A 14,151-nucleotide genomic window follows, 5' to 3' on the forward strand; every position below is an offset into this window, starting at 1 on the left:
TGGACCCATCTGCCATCCCATCATTGGTCACCATTGCTTGAAGGTCTCCAAAAGAGCTGTGGGCACTTCTGAAATTGAAGGCTTGGCCTCAGCCCTCAAGCACTTTAAATAAGTATGAAAAAAAGAGGTCCAACACCAACTAGGAAAACATGTAACATAAAAGCTTCTACAGCTGTAAGGAAGAATATTACAGACATGGGCCAATGTCGATTCCCAAATGACTGTGGCTTTTTTATAGTTCATGTGCGGTGAGAGCTATTTTCCTCCACTTCTCTTTCAACGTCCCATTTAAAAATCCCTTACCTTGCGCTACTCGGATCCACGGGATGGCTTGGGAAGGCAGTGAAGCGTCATGCAAGTGAGGAGAGGACTTTTTCGCTCACTAGGCTTGGGATACGTAAGGACTAATCTCTGACTGGGGTGGGACTAAAGCAGTCAGAGGCCATCGGCTAAGACAATGCTAATGTTCAGTGGCAGAAAGTTTCCAAGGCAGATATATGGCCTGATGGGGACCGGGATAGTCAGGAACCTGGAAATCCGAACGGTCTGAAGATTTCCCCTTTGTAAAAACCAAGGCAAAGAAACTATACAGCAGGTTGGGACAACTGCAGACAGTCCAGACAAACTCAAAATACAGCCAGGCAGAGGCTAACTAAAAAGTTATAGCAGGAGCTCCTGGGTGGCTCAGTCAGTTAAGTGTCTGCCTTCAGCTCAGGTCATGATCTCAGGGTCCTGGGATCGAGCCCCACACCGGGCTCCCTGCTCAGCAGGGAGTCTACTTCTCCCTCTCCCTCTCCCCCCCCCCACTGTCCATTCTTTCTCAAATAAATAATTTTTTTAAAAGTTATAGTATTTAGAGTCTTATGAGGCCATGGCTTTGTTATGATTACCCAGAATTACAACATCGGCTTCAGGTATCACAGAAGTCTCTGCCCCTGACTTATTCTGTATGTGGGATTGGGCTTTGGGACCCTTGAAATCATTAAACTCCCTCAATTTTGACCATTTAATCATGATATGACCAGTCCCATCTTATGCAACAAATGATAATTCCTGGAAGAAGAGAAGTTATCATTTGTAACCTAATGATAACCAAACTTGTACCAATTACCAGCAGTTAGTTAGCTCAACCTAACGTCTATTGACTGATGAGTAGACGAATCTTTGGCATCCGACAGACCTGGGTCGGGATATCCCTTCTCCCACTTAGTAGCTTTAACCTTGCCAGTGGTTACTGTTTTATCTGTCAGATGGGATTATGACAGTCCCTACTTCATAGGGTTGACTGGACGGTTCGATGAGGTGGGGCCTATAAAGAATTTACTACAGTGCCAGGCATACAGAATATTAGCTACATCCGTTGTCATCACCACTGGGCTCGTGTACCATACACATTCTCTTTATTCTCTTTAAAATTCAGTATAATCAAGGCTTTCTGGCCATTGATCACTGACACTAGCAAGAGTTTGGACTTCAAGTTTTTTACATATCCAACATGCTAGGACCTGGGAGGACACAATGAACAAGACCGGGTCTCTGCCGTCCCAGAGGCTGCTCCTTCTCTCCACAGAGTTTTTCACTCTATGCAAAATGGTTAAGTCCGATTTTTATTACTTAGCAACTCAGGCTGCCTGAGAATGACGGTCCCCACCCAGCACATGAAGGAGGTTGTAGCAGGGGAGGTGGTGGGATGGGGAGACAGGAATGGAAATGCCAGCAGAAACTTCCCCCAGCTCACTCATGTGGGCTGGGATCCCGGGTCTCCAGGGAGTGAGAATGGTGGGTCTAACCACGTCAGCGCCAGCACCAGGTACGAAGTTCAATGTCGCCCCACAATGTGGCCAAGGTCTTCCCCACCGGATGGGGGGTTACTGTGTTTCTGCACGTGCTTCAATTTCACACCCCCCTTCATGCATCCGGGTCTCACACGGAGCACACACTCACCAGAGGAAAGTCATCTGGGTCGATCCACACAATGCTCAGGTCGGGGTTGTCGGTGTTGTCCCTGGCAACCTGTTTCAGGATTTCCAGGAACTCGTAGCCATCTGAAGCAGGATTCGAGAAGTCTGAGTAAGCCCTGCACATACATGGCTTCCGGCACGAGGAGCAGGGAGTGTGGTTTTTCCACGAGGGTTTCTTAGGCCCTTTGGTGTATACCCGCAATTATAGGATTATTCTATAAAATGAGTCAGATGAGAACTCCAGCCACGAAGCAGCTTACTCAAAGGAAACAATAAAAATTTTAAATAAAAAAATATTAAAAGTTCACAGGGAAGTGGCTGGTTCTTAACTCAAAGCCCGGCTGCATTTGCAGATCTGCACGCGAAAACCGACCAGCCTTGAGTCAGCCAAGTGCAATACCAGATCATCAGAACCCCTGCCTGGTCCTCAGTGCTCTGTGCCCTCTCTTGAAACCAATAATCCCTCAGAACTCTACGGACCGAGAACATGTAGTCTGGACCCTTAGTCTTCTGCAACCTGGAATTTCTGAAACCTTCACACGAAGCTTCTGATTTATAGCTGGCTTCATAGCTTTGAGATAGTAAATGGGGTTTCCCTCCCTGTCTCACCATTTCCTTGTATGCTCTGCCCTCCCCCTCTTCGGGCAGCAGCATTTATGGCCCCCAGGGGAGGGATGATTCATAAGAAAAGCAGAGACAAGCCTTGTGAGCCTCAAGAACGCAATTTTTTTAATTAAAAAAAAATGAAAGCCTAAAGCTTTATGGACTGGGAGTATGAAATTTATACCATAAACAAAAAGTTTTGGGAGAACATTTAGTAAGAGAAAGCACACCCTAAACCCTCAACATCCCCACCCCACTGCCAACTAGAAACAAAGCGTTGAGATTCTGGAAAGTCCCTGAGAAGAAGCTCTGGGCCTGTGTGTACGTGTGTGTGTGCGCGTGTGTGTGCGTGTGTGCGTGTGTGCGCGTGTGCGCACGTGCGTGTGCGCGGGTGTGCGTGTGCGCGTGTGCGTACGCGTGTGTGCATACACGTGTGCGCACAGATGCAAGCCAGTGTGTGCATGTGCGTCCACACACAGAAACTCCATAGTTCCAGGGGACCTCGGCGCATAGGGCACCATGCTTGTTTCAGAATGAAACTCTGGGAAATGCAAAGGCCTCAGAATTTCTTGGAGAACCCCTTGGTGCAGGAGCATGGGGACAGAAAAGTCTGTCGGGAGGCCCCACCGGTTCTCTGTGGCTCTGAGGAACACAGATGAAGCCACAGCTGGGATGCACAGGACCAGGACCTCCTGGGAACAAGGGCTAGAGGCCACAAGGAACCATAGCCAACTCCGACCAGATGTATCCCCCACCCATCTATGCCTGGGAAGCCGCGAGACACCAAACTTTTAGGGACAGTGGGGTGAGGGTGGGGAGCCATCCATGCAAGACCCAGTTTCCACTGGATACAATACAGGTTTGGTTTCTGGCCTGGCGGAACACGTGGCCTGAAATGCATACCTTCTCAACCAGCAGCTCCCCACCTGCCTCGGAATTCCGTCTGGCAACTGCCCTTCCGTTGTAAAGGTTTCTTCTTTTGCCTGAGGTCCCAGCCACTTTGAGCCCTTCTGTTTAACAAGTCTTTCCTCTCCCTAAGAGCTCTAGCCTTTGTTTGGCTACTTGGGGCCTCTGGGTAAAGGTTTTTCTCTGCACTTCCTCATCTCCTATACATTCCGGGCAAAATGCACACCATTCTTGGCAGTTTTGCTCTGAGTGGGTGTAGTCACTTCTAATGTCGCTCACTCGGACTGCTAACTGTACGATCCAGGCTGGGGCCCCACGGGCCTTGCTACCTGGAAAGCAGAGACCACAGCCCCTTCCTGCAGAGATGACCCCTGGCTGCGTGATTTTTCCATCTATTTCTGAATTACAGGTTTCCCCTGATAACCAAAAGTAGAATGTTCCTAAGAACCAAACTGTTGTATAGTAAAGAAGCAATGACATGTCATAAAATCAAAAATCCTCTTTGGACTTCTTTTCATCAGCAAAAACAGGTACTAATATAGGCATTTTGTAAGAGCAAAGTGACTTAATGAGAAAGTTGTGAGAGGGAGGGAAACCTGTATATCACGAATCACCATGTACGACAGACACCTGAAGTGAATAGGACCACACGCTTCAGAGTTTGGAGTGGGATTTGGGGGATATTAATCCTGCTGCTTATAGGAGTGGCTTAGAAGGTCAAGCCCCCCCAGAGTGCCACTGGCCCCTGCTATCTGAACACTGTGGATCCCCCTTCTCTGGGCAGAGAACTGTGTCAGAACAGGGAATCTGGGGGTTGCGTATCATAATACACAGCCCACAATGGGGAATTCTCCAAAACACTTTGCATGACTACTTTCAGTAGCCAGAAGGAAGTACTCTGGTAGGTGAGAACCAAATTTAAAAGTGAACTTGACAAATCAGAAATTCACGAAGAGGATAAAATTCAAAGACAGACCCTGATTCACATAGAAAGTAAATCTGAGGTGCAAAAAACTGACTTGTGTAAAGGGAGGGGAGAAGTCATCTAGGCACCGCATTGTAGAGGGACAAAGGTGTCATCGGTACTACAGCTGAACATGCATGACAGTGCTGTAGGTTTCTGATGGAAAGCCCCACAGAGGGTTGGAATTAACGAAAAGGAATGCTACATACAAAACCCTTTTCTACTCTACACATGAGAGCAGGTTTGGAGATAAAAATGAAAAGCCTGATGGGGCGCCTGGGTGGCACAGTCGTTAAGCATCTGCCTTCAGCTCAGGGCGTGATCCTGGTGGTCTGGGATCAAGCCCCACATCAGGCTCCTCGCTGGGAGCCTGCTTCTTCCTCTCCCACTCCCCCTGCTTGTGTTCCCTCTCTTGCTGGCTGTCTTTCTCTCTGTCAAATAAATAAATAAAATCTTTATAAAAAAATGAAAAGACTAAGGGAATAAAAATTGGGTTCTGCTGGAAAAATCAAATGGGTGGCAGTTTTTACGTAAACAAGAGAAATCGAGATTTTGGCTTAGTGCTTAATTTTAGGAATATGAAAGGTTTTTGCGTCTACAGAGGAGTAAGGAAAACTCAAAAAAACATTCACAGACTAAATCGATAAATGAGGTTGACATGAAAGCAAGAGAAACCTCATCCAGATCCAAGGACAGCTTTTCGACTTTCAGAATGACAAATTCCGTAATGGACATAATCCTTCCGCATCCCTGTATATTTTCAAGAGCAAAACAGAGGGAGGTGGCCCAGCATGATGCTTAAACACACAGACCCGCGAGGCAAACATCCTTGGTCCAAACCCTGGTTCTGCCACTCCGAGTGTGACTTCGGGCAAGTTATTTAAGTCTTGGTTCCTCATCCATAAAATTGGGATGACGATAATAAAAATACCTATTTCATAAGGGGGTTGTAGGTTACATGAGTTAGGACCTCTAAGTCCCTGAGACGGTGCCTGGCACAGAATAAACTTTAGCCATCATCCTTAAATGATCTGGTTTCTTCTGCCTGAATACAAGGAACCTGGCCATTCATCTCTCCATTCAGGGCACAGGTAATAAGTACAATGATCTGGGCACAAGCAGTGTGTTTGATACAGTCTTGGCCCCACACGGTAAAGAAGACAGGTTCATAGGAAGTTAAGCCAGGAGATAGTATGTCATGGGGCAGTTCCTTCTGGCCCCTGCTCATGATTCTGTGACTGAAGGCCTCAGGGGTGGCCGTGCCAGCACATGTGACTATGAGAACCTTGCCCCAATATGTGGGTTAGAGCAAGGTTTAATTCCTTTGTTTTAAAATCTTTAAGCTAACTTGGATGTTCCTGATTCAAGGTTCACAAGCCCGATACATTCTATTCCCTTGTATTCCCAGCCTTGGATGCGGACCTGCTGGAATGGAATCTCCCGCATCTGGGAAAGCTGAGTTAAGGCAGCTAAACAGGTGTCCCAGGTATTTAGCTGCTAAAATTGCAAGTTACGAGTTCAATTTCCTCTTAGTGAGAGCTTCCGATTTCTTTGTAAAACAGGTGTCCAGGCAGGTGTCTTGGAAAAGGGAAACAGCCACTGAGGGCTCTCCCTTTTTGACCAGGAAGGCAGGGCAGGAAGTCATATTTCACTTTTGTAATTCAGTGTAAAGCCCAAGATGAGGCCACAATTGCAACTGCATGAATGAATGGATGCATTTGAAACGGATAAATGTTTCCTTGTATCAGTGATGCACTAAGCTTAGAGGCCTTCTAAAATTGTGGCCATGTATCTTTCAGAAGGAAGAGTCCATAATTTTTTTCAAAAAGCTAGATTAAAAAAAAAAGGAGGAAATATTATTCCGTGATTTGGGGGTTAGCAATTATTTAGCCACCAAAACTACAGGACTAGTCAGTGCTTTTAATCTTCACCTCTAGTCCAGATGGAGGTCCAAAGAGGGTGCAGTTGAGACCCAGGGAGAGTATGGGGCTTGCCCAGCCCCGTGTGGGAGCAAGTGGCAGAGCCAGGAATCTAACTCAGTTCTTTGGTCTGCACGTCCAGAACCATTTCCACGATCACTGTCCCTCTGAGGTCTTGACATTCCTACCAAAGCTGTTGCCATCTTCTTTCCTCAAGGTTGTGCTTGAGATCTGTGAGCCGAGTGTGAAAGCTTCCATAGGAGGAAAGCAAGGGGTTCGAGAAGGCGGTGCAGGGGCAACATCCTCCAGAGGACGGAGCTCCCCCCCACCCCTTCCTCCTCCCGGCCACACTGTGCTGGGTCGGTTAACTCAGTGAGGTCCCTAAGTGACTAGAGTCTCAGAGATCAACCTAAATAAAGAAGAGGGACCTGGTGCTGTGAGAACTGCGACTCCCTCCCTGCCGCATGGGCTTGGAACCTGAAGTCCCATGACACAGGGCTGAGGGCTCGTGTGGAGCCAGGTTTCCCACAGCAAGCAAGAGGCCTCTGGGAATCACATCTCTGTGGGAGGGGAAACCGGTGATTATACTCTCCTCCTTCCCAAGCAGGGAAGATCTGGTGGGAATGAGGCCACACCAAGTCCTGGGGGACCAGTTCCAGGCGGGCCACAGCCCTGTCAGGAGCCAGGGCCGTGTCTGGCAGAGACGTGTGTATCTCGGGGTGCAGCCTAGGGGCTGGGAGCCTGGGTTTGAATCCCAGTTCCACCACTTAGTAGCTATGTGACCTGGTGACATTAACTTCTCCATACCTCTGTTTCCTCATCTGTACATGGGGGAAGACCGTAAGGATGGTACCGAGTACGTAAGGTGCTTGTGAAGATCACATGCACGGGTAGCACTCAGCATGAACCAAAAACTTAAATTTGATAAACCAGATTTACATCGGGAAGGTCGAATAAGCAGTCAGCACTCCTACTTGAGACAATTGATCTCAAAAACATTTTCCAAGAACCCCGGGTGGTTGCAATCCGGTTGGAACCGGGCTTGGAGACGTTCATTCCAGGGCCAGTCCGCGCGCGCGTACAGCCGCCTGTCCTTGCGTTTCCAGCTTGTTAGTGCTAATACTCCCTGGGCCCTTGGAGGATATCCATCCAGCATGCGCTCATGTAGAAATGCCGCTCTGCGAACCTTTCAGCAGGTGTTGTGAAGAAGACGTCAGCCTGATGCAGGCACATCTGGGGGCGGCAGAGGAGAGGTGTTCATTTTCAAACCTGTCAAACAGCGGCTCCGGGGGGCATCCTGAGCGCAGGAGCCGGAGAGGCTCTGGAGACGGAAGACCGAGCAGCTCGCAGGGCCCGGGGCAAGAGCAGAGCCCCAGACCCGTCCTTTCGGGGCCCCGAGAGCAGACAGTGCAGCCTGGGGAGCAAGCTCGCAGCTGGCAGTGTCGGAACCGCTCGGAGAAGCGCCCTCGGGCGACTCAGGTCACTCGGATAGTCGCTTGTATTCCAAATCTGGGAACGTCAGTGGACAGCAGGGAGGACGGCTGACTTCTCTCCCTTAATTGGCTCTCAAGCCTCCAGGCGGCTGCGCCCTGTTCTCACTTCCCGCGGTCTCCCGCTCTCCCTATACCCCCCCGCCCCCCGTAGTGTAGCAGCATTGCTGCGCATGCTCAGAGCTGGCCTGGGGCCCGGCAGCCGGACAGGTGCTGTGCTCAGCGGCACTGTGCCCAGAAGAGCCCGCAAGAGATCTAAGCTCGTGTGTCTGCTGTGCGCCCCAGACACGTGATCTTGAGCACCCCATTGAACTTCTCTGGGTCTTTCACAGAGTGCAGGGGGTGGTGAAGGGCAGCAGAGAGGAGGGAGGGCGGGCTGAAGGATCAGCGGGGGAGGGCGCCAGGGGTAGTAACTGGGAGGGGCCCACACGTCTGCAGCAAGGCCTGGTGCCACGGTGAAGGAAGCCAGACCACCCTCAGCTTCGTTCCTGCTCTGCTTTCCCCCAGCAGGTCCCCCTGTCTTGGCCTCAGTCTCCTCACTTGGAAATGGGAATCAACCAGCAGCACCCTCATGGGGTTCTGTCCCATCAGCGTACAACAAGTGATCATCGCCATCTTCATCATCATCAGGGCGAGCTCAGAGGTCAAGAAAGCCTGCTGGAATGTGAATCCTAGCAAGCGATTTGGGCCCTTTAACCTCGAAGACCCACTTTTCTCCTCTGAGCTGGGATGGTAATAATCATGCACTTATCACAGTGTGGCTTTAGGGACCAAGTGAGATCATCTCCGTACAGCACAGTTCCTCAAGACTGTTCGCTCTTTAAGGAGAGCTGTATGGACTTCCCGGATAGATAACCTTCTTTCTTTGGCCAGTGAGCAGGGGTCTGGTTGGGGCACTCAGCCATGTCCAGCTTAGTAGCAAGAGCAAAGGTATATGAGGTACCGCTGTCTGGGCAGGAATGAAATTCCTCGTCCTGCAGCCAGGCCCCTCCGCCCCGGGTCACACATCAGTGACCTTCGGGTAATGAGTGACTAGCTGCAGCTAGAAAATCCTTTCCCTTTCCTAGCCCCAAGTGGGCCAGGCCCTCCCTGGATGAAAAAATATGCTTCGATCCCCCACGCCCTGCCCCCCCGCCCCCTTCAGTGCGTTTCTTGCAGCTTCCCAGGAACAAGCCCCAGCTTGGGCTCCTCTGGGGAAAGACACAGCTTCAGGCCCAGGGATATTTGTGCAGGGAGGAGGTGGAAGTAGTTTCAGGGGCTCCATTCATTAGGGCAGCAATCTCGGTCAAACAGGTTCCTGCAACTTCTTGGAGGCCTCTTTGTTCCATTGTTCCAGAGAGCCAGACAGGCTTCCCCACAATCCTGGAAGGGGGCAGGTGGGGCGGAGGGAGGAAGCCCGCTGGGGTCTGGCCAGCAGTCTGCTGCTGATGGCAATTTCATCTCTGTTCACACAACACCAGGGATCCGACTCTGTTTGATTGTAGCTTGTAAACCCTGGGCAATTGGCTTCCTTCGCTATTTTCCCCTGAGGGGACAGAGGAGTGGCCAGAAACTGCTAGAACCATACTGGCATTTTTTTTTTTTTTCAGACAAAGACTAGATATCCTTGAAGAGTTTTGCCAACTCTGCAAGTCAATGTTGGGAAAACTGAGACATCAATGAGCATTCAAAAATGTTAATAAAACAAAAGAGGAGGAACCCTTCAGATAACTTGGAGCATCAATTTGGTTTTGATACAATGGAACACTGTTTGGCCCTGAAACGGAGTGAATTACTGATACACACAACATAATGGGGGAACCTTGAACACATTATGCTAAGTGAAAGGGGCCAGGCACAAGAGGCCACTGATTACATAATTCCATTGACATGAAATGTCCACAATCATCAAATCCATAGAGATGGAAAGTAGATTAGTGGCTGCCAGGGGCTGGTGGAGGGGGGAGAAATGGGAGTGACTGCCAACGGGCATGGGGTTTCCTTTTAAGGTGATGAAAGTGTTCTGGGGTTAGGTAGTGCACAACTGTGTGAATATACTAAAATTACCACCGAATTGCACACTTTAAAAAGGTGAATACTGTCACGCGTGGATTATCTCTCAAGTTTAAAAACCGTATGATAACAGCATTTGGGTTTCTGTCTGTAAGAACAATGGAGGCTGATAATGTATTAACAACAACAAAAATGGGTGTGGCGGTGAAGTGTTGGGGTTCAGTCTTGGTCAGTCATCCCCTTATCCGACCACCTCCCGACAGCTGTTTATTGAGTTCCTACTATGCGTCATGGTGCTGTGCAAGGCCCAGGTACGTACTTATGACCAAGACCGCCTAGGGCTCCTTCATGACCTACCATTAACTCCTCGTGCCCTCTCAGGAAGTGTGCTCAACTTCTTGAAGCTTCCTTCTCTGTCCCTATGAGTGTACAAGAGAGCTCAGGCAAATACCACAGTTCTGCGTTACCTGGGCCAGCGGGTCCTAATTCTGCTGGTGTCTTCACGCTCACCTCCGAGCTCCGTGAAAAACCAGGTTTCCGAAGGTCATGTTACACTCAGCCCCAGGCGGCTTTGGTGCTTGTGGTTCTCTGCGCTGTCAGGTGTGGGGACCCCGGCCAGGCACCTCATGGCCCAAGGCCTGGCTCCTGAGCCATCCTAAGTGAAGTTCCTTGCCTTCTACGTGTGCGGTCTCGATCGTGCCCAGTCTCCCCATACGCACCTCAGAATGCCCACTTATGCTTTCCCTTTGGGGACCCTTTCTGTCACAGAGCGTTGCCAAAGGGACCTGGCATTTTACTGGCCACCAATATTGATTTTTCCTGCACTTTCCTCTCCACCGATGCTAAAAAGATTGAGGCCAGGAAAAAGCCATCCAGGTTCCAAAATAAAACAAAGCTACTCATCCATTTATAGGGTCATTTTGCACTTTAGAAATTACCAGCTAGTTTTGTCCAGGTGTCACTATTTGAGGGAATATTTTCTATTAAGTGTCCCAAGCACAGACCGTATTTTACAAACCAAAGCATATGTTGGTTGTAATTGTAATGTAGAATTGTTATTTATGTAGGCTAGATCACAATACTGTTAAATAAACTTTTAATGTGGACAGAAGTTCTCTCTCTCTCCACACACACACACACACACACACACACACACACACCCTGTAAAGTTATAGTGTTTTTATATCCCCCCAGAACTCAGTGCTTCTTCCTAGCTTGGACAGCTAAGCAGACTAGAATGAGGTTCTGATCCATCCACATTTCTGGTCTTAGCCTGTGCACAACTGACAGCGGAGTCATGCCTAACTGGCAACCACCAGGGGGTGCCCAATATCTTGCAGTGGCCTTGCAGACAGGAAGTGAGGCAAGAGCAAGGAATGAGGGCTGGCAAAAGGGAGAAGTCAGATCTTGCTTAAGGTGGCAAGGGACAGATTGGGGGTTTCCTACCTGGGTCGCTCCTCTCTGCAAAGGCCACAATATGGATCCCGTTCAAATCATCTTCCTGGAGGAGAGAGGAATCAGAGGTTAACGCTCCCAGGTGGAGAGAGAGAAAGAAACAGGTCAGGGACAGACACAGACGCTGGAATGGAAATGGGCAGTGGGAAGGCGGCAGAGGGGCAGTGGACACAGGGGGCAGGGGAAAAGGGGGGCCCACGGTAAGGAAGGAAATATTGATGAGCAACTGGGAGGAATGCGTGCCGTTTGACACATGGGTTTGCGAGACAGGAAAACACCCACTACACACAAGACATCAGCACTGAATGGGCCTCACTCCCGTGGGCTGCAGGGTCCAGGAGAGCAGCAGTAAAAGGCAAAAGGAAAAAGAATATGAGTCTGGTTCATCAGAAGCTCTGAGGGCAACAAGCACTCTGAATATAGCTCCGTAAGTGCAATTGTCAGTCCGTGTTTTGAGAATTCACCACCAGCAACCAGCAATTACAGGAACTTCTGAATGCTGCTGACAGATCCTGAAACTGTCCCCAGACTGGCAGCAGGCAGCAATCTTCTAGGTAAATTAGGACATGGGTCTGTTCTGTGCACACAAGAATCATATATGAGTGTAGGGCTTCCCCGTGAACACTCCTCCTACTGAGGAACCCGTGTGGTCAGTAAGGGGCGCCGTGCTGGCTGTGGCTTCTAGGTTCCTTCCTTGGGGTCCTTGCTGCTCCAGTCCAAGGCTTGCTGAGGGCCTCTAACGCATTTCTCTGAGTGCGGGAGGCTACGGGAAGAATGGATTTGGGGGCTAGGGAAAGTTGAGGGTGTGACGGTGACAAGTGGGTGTGGCAGTGGAGGCCGGGGTGGGCTGGGGGGGCAAAGCCAAGAATCCAGAGTATTTCACATCTCTGGGCAAGCAAGCGGCATCGCATGGTTCTATGTCCTGGACAGAAAGAACCATACACCTGTGTCTCCTTTGCATCAGTTCATCCCCCAGAAGGAAGAGCAGGAGCTTTGGCGGAGGCTCTGTTATGAGCGAGGTGATTCCCCAAAAAAACGTGGAGAGGAAGATGTGTAAGGATGAGGCACCGGGGACAAATCTGAGTGAATACAGATTATCGCTGACACAGGGAAAGGGAGTCACTGGGTACCCTGGATGTCATATCAGAATCATCCTATGGAAAAAAACTCCAGGCATCTCCACCCTCCCACGATCCCCGTTTCCATTTCAATTGATTTTAATGCTGGTGCAATCCTATCTAAATGCTAATTTTTCCCCTTTGAGTTTGGAATGGACAAAACCTCCAAAAATTCTGAGAGATTAAATGGAAAATATTATTATTAAAAACAAGAGAGTGGGCACGGGCTCGGTCAGATGCTCTGGGGAATTGAATTTTACAGATATATACGTGTGCGTGCGTGTGTGTGCAGGTTTATTACACAAAACCGACAGCGACCAGAAGGGGAGTCCGAGGTTTCACTGTTTTACATTTGCTATTATGACCAAGCAGAATATCCTGATCAGTTCTCATTAGGCTGCCCTGTGTCTCTGTCTCCTGCCATCAGCTGGAAGTTAACTCTGTGAAGCAGGCTTCATTTCTGTGTGCCCTTCTAGAATGCATTTGGAAATTGGTTTTGGAATTAAGAATCCATATTCGTTTGCTAAGAGGCCGCTTATAATGCGGCTGTCACTCCCCACGCCTGAGATGGTGCCTGGATGGAGGGCTGTAATCAAGGCAGAGTCCTTCTCTTTGTGGGGATCAAAGAGTCAGCGTGCAACCTGTACTGAATACTTGCAGAAAAGCAGGTGCATGCATGGTGCCAGGTATTTTCAGTAATAAACTCACAGAGCAAGAATCCACGGGCAAATGTATAAGGCAGGGTTACTCAGTGAGAATCCGATGTGCAGGGGTGAGGAAGAGCCAAGCTGACCATGCATAGGACGGAAACCCCCGGGGGCTTTCTCGGAAACCCACAGCCTTTGCTTCAGATCACCCATTTGGTCTTTGGATCACATTGCCTTGGAAACTATCTTTTTAATAGCACAAATCTTCCCTTCTCAACCAGATGGCAAGCTCTCTGAGGGAAAGGATCATGCCTTAAAATAACAACGATTACGATGGCCACAATGGGATCTGCCCCCTGCCCTTCTTTGTATCAGTACTTTGTAAGTACGCTATTTCTAAATCTCAAATGGAAGTCTTATTCCTATTTAGTGGTTAAAGAATTGAAGTGACTTACCTAACGCCACAGAACTAGTGACATAACTGGGATTCAAGCCCGTTTTATCTGGCCCCACGTGCTTTTTCTTTCTCACCGAAGGGGTCCAGAATAAGCCATGGCATAAAAATTATTTTGAGCTGAAAGCATATGAATTCCTGAATGCCTTATCTACCTAAAAACAGAGAATCCCAAAAGAACTCAATTGTCATAAACCCGTCCCCAAGAGCAGCTCTAATTTCTCTTCTCAGACGGACATCACAGAACTTGCAAATCTCCCATCTATTCCCCAAGGCCCATTTCTCTTTCCAAAGAAGTAATTTGTTTTTCCATAAGTTCCCTTTCTCCCTAACCTTCTAACAAGTCATTAGTTCTCCCAGAAGTGCCTCCTGCCTCTCCCATTTCCAATTAAGATGGTATATAAGCCCTTTCTTGAGTCACATTTCCTTCTAAACGCCCTTGCATAAACAGGTCATTAAATCTGTTTTTTGCCCATGCTAATGTGTATTTTGTCAGTTTAATTTGTAGCCCTTCAAGACCAAACCTAAGAGGGTAGAAGAAACAATTTTCTTCCTTGACATCACCAATAGCAACAGAATGAATCTGTTGTCCCCTGCAGGGTTTGTAGATGTTTCAAACTCAGATTAGTGACTCTTAAGTTA

General features: G+C 48.9%; 1 protein-coding gene across 1 annotated transcript in view; it reads right to left on the reverse strand.

Moving 5' to 3' along the window:
- Positions 1-14,151, reverse strand: part of CASQ2 (calsequestrin 2) — a 62,518-nt gene that overhangs the window by 4,356 nt on the left and 44,011 nt on the right. Inside the window, exons 8-9 of the mRNA XM_002925309.4 lie at positions 11,282-11,336; positions 1,945-2,045 (exon numbers count right to left, since the gene is read on the reverse strand). Of these exons, the coding sequence (XP_002925355.1) occupies positions 1,945-2,045; positions 11,282-11,336 (156 nt within the window). The remainder of the gene's footprint in view (positions 1-1,944; positions 2,046-11,281; positions 11,337-14,151) is intronic.

This window comes from Ailuropoda melanoleuca, chromosome 2 (assembly GCF_002007445.2).
Source record: "Ailuropoda melanoleuca isolate Jingjing chromosome 2, ASM200744v2, whole genome shotgun sequence".
NCBI classification, from domain to species: domain Eukaryota; kingdom Metazoa; phylum Chordata; class Mammalia; order Carnivora; family Ursidae; genus Ailuropoda; species Ailuropoda melanoleuca.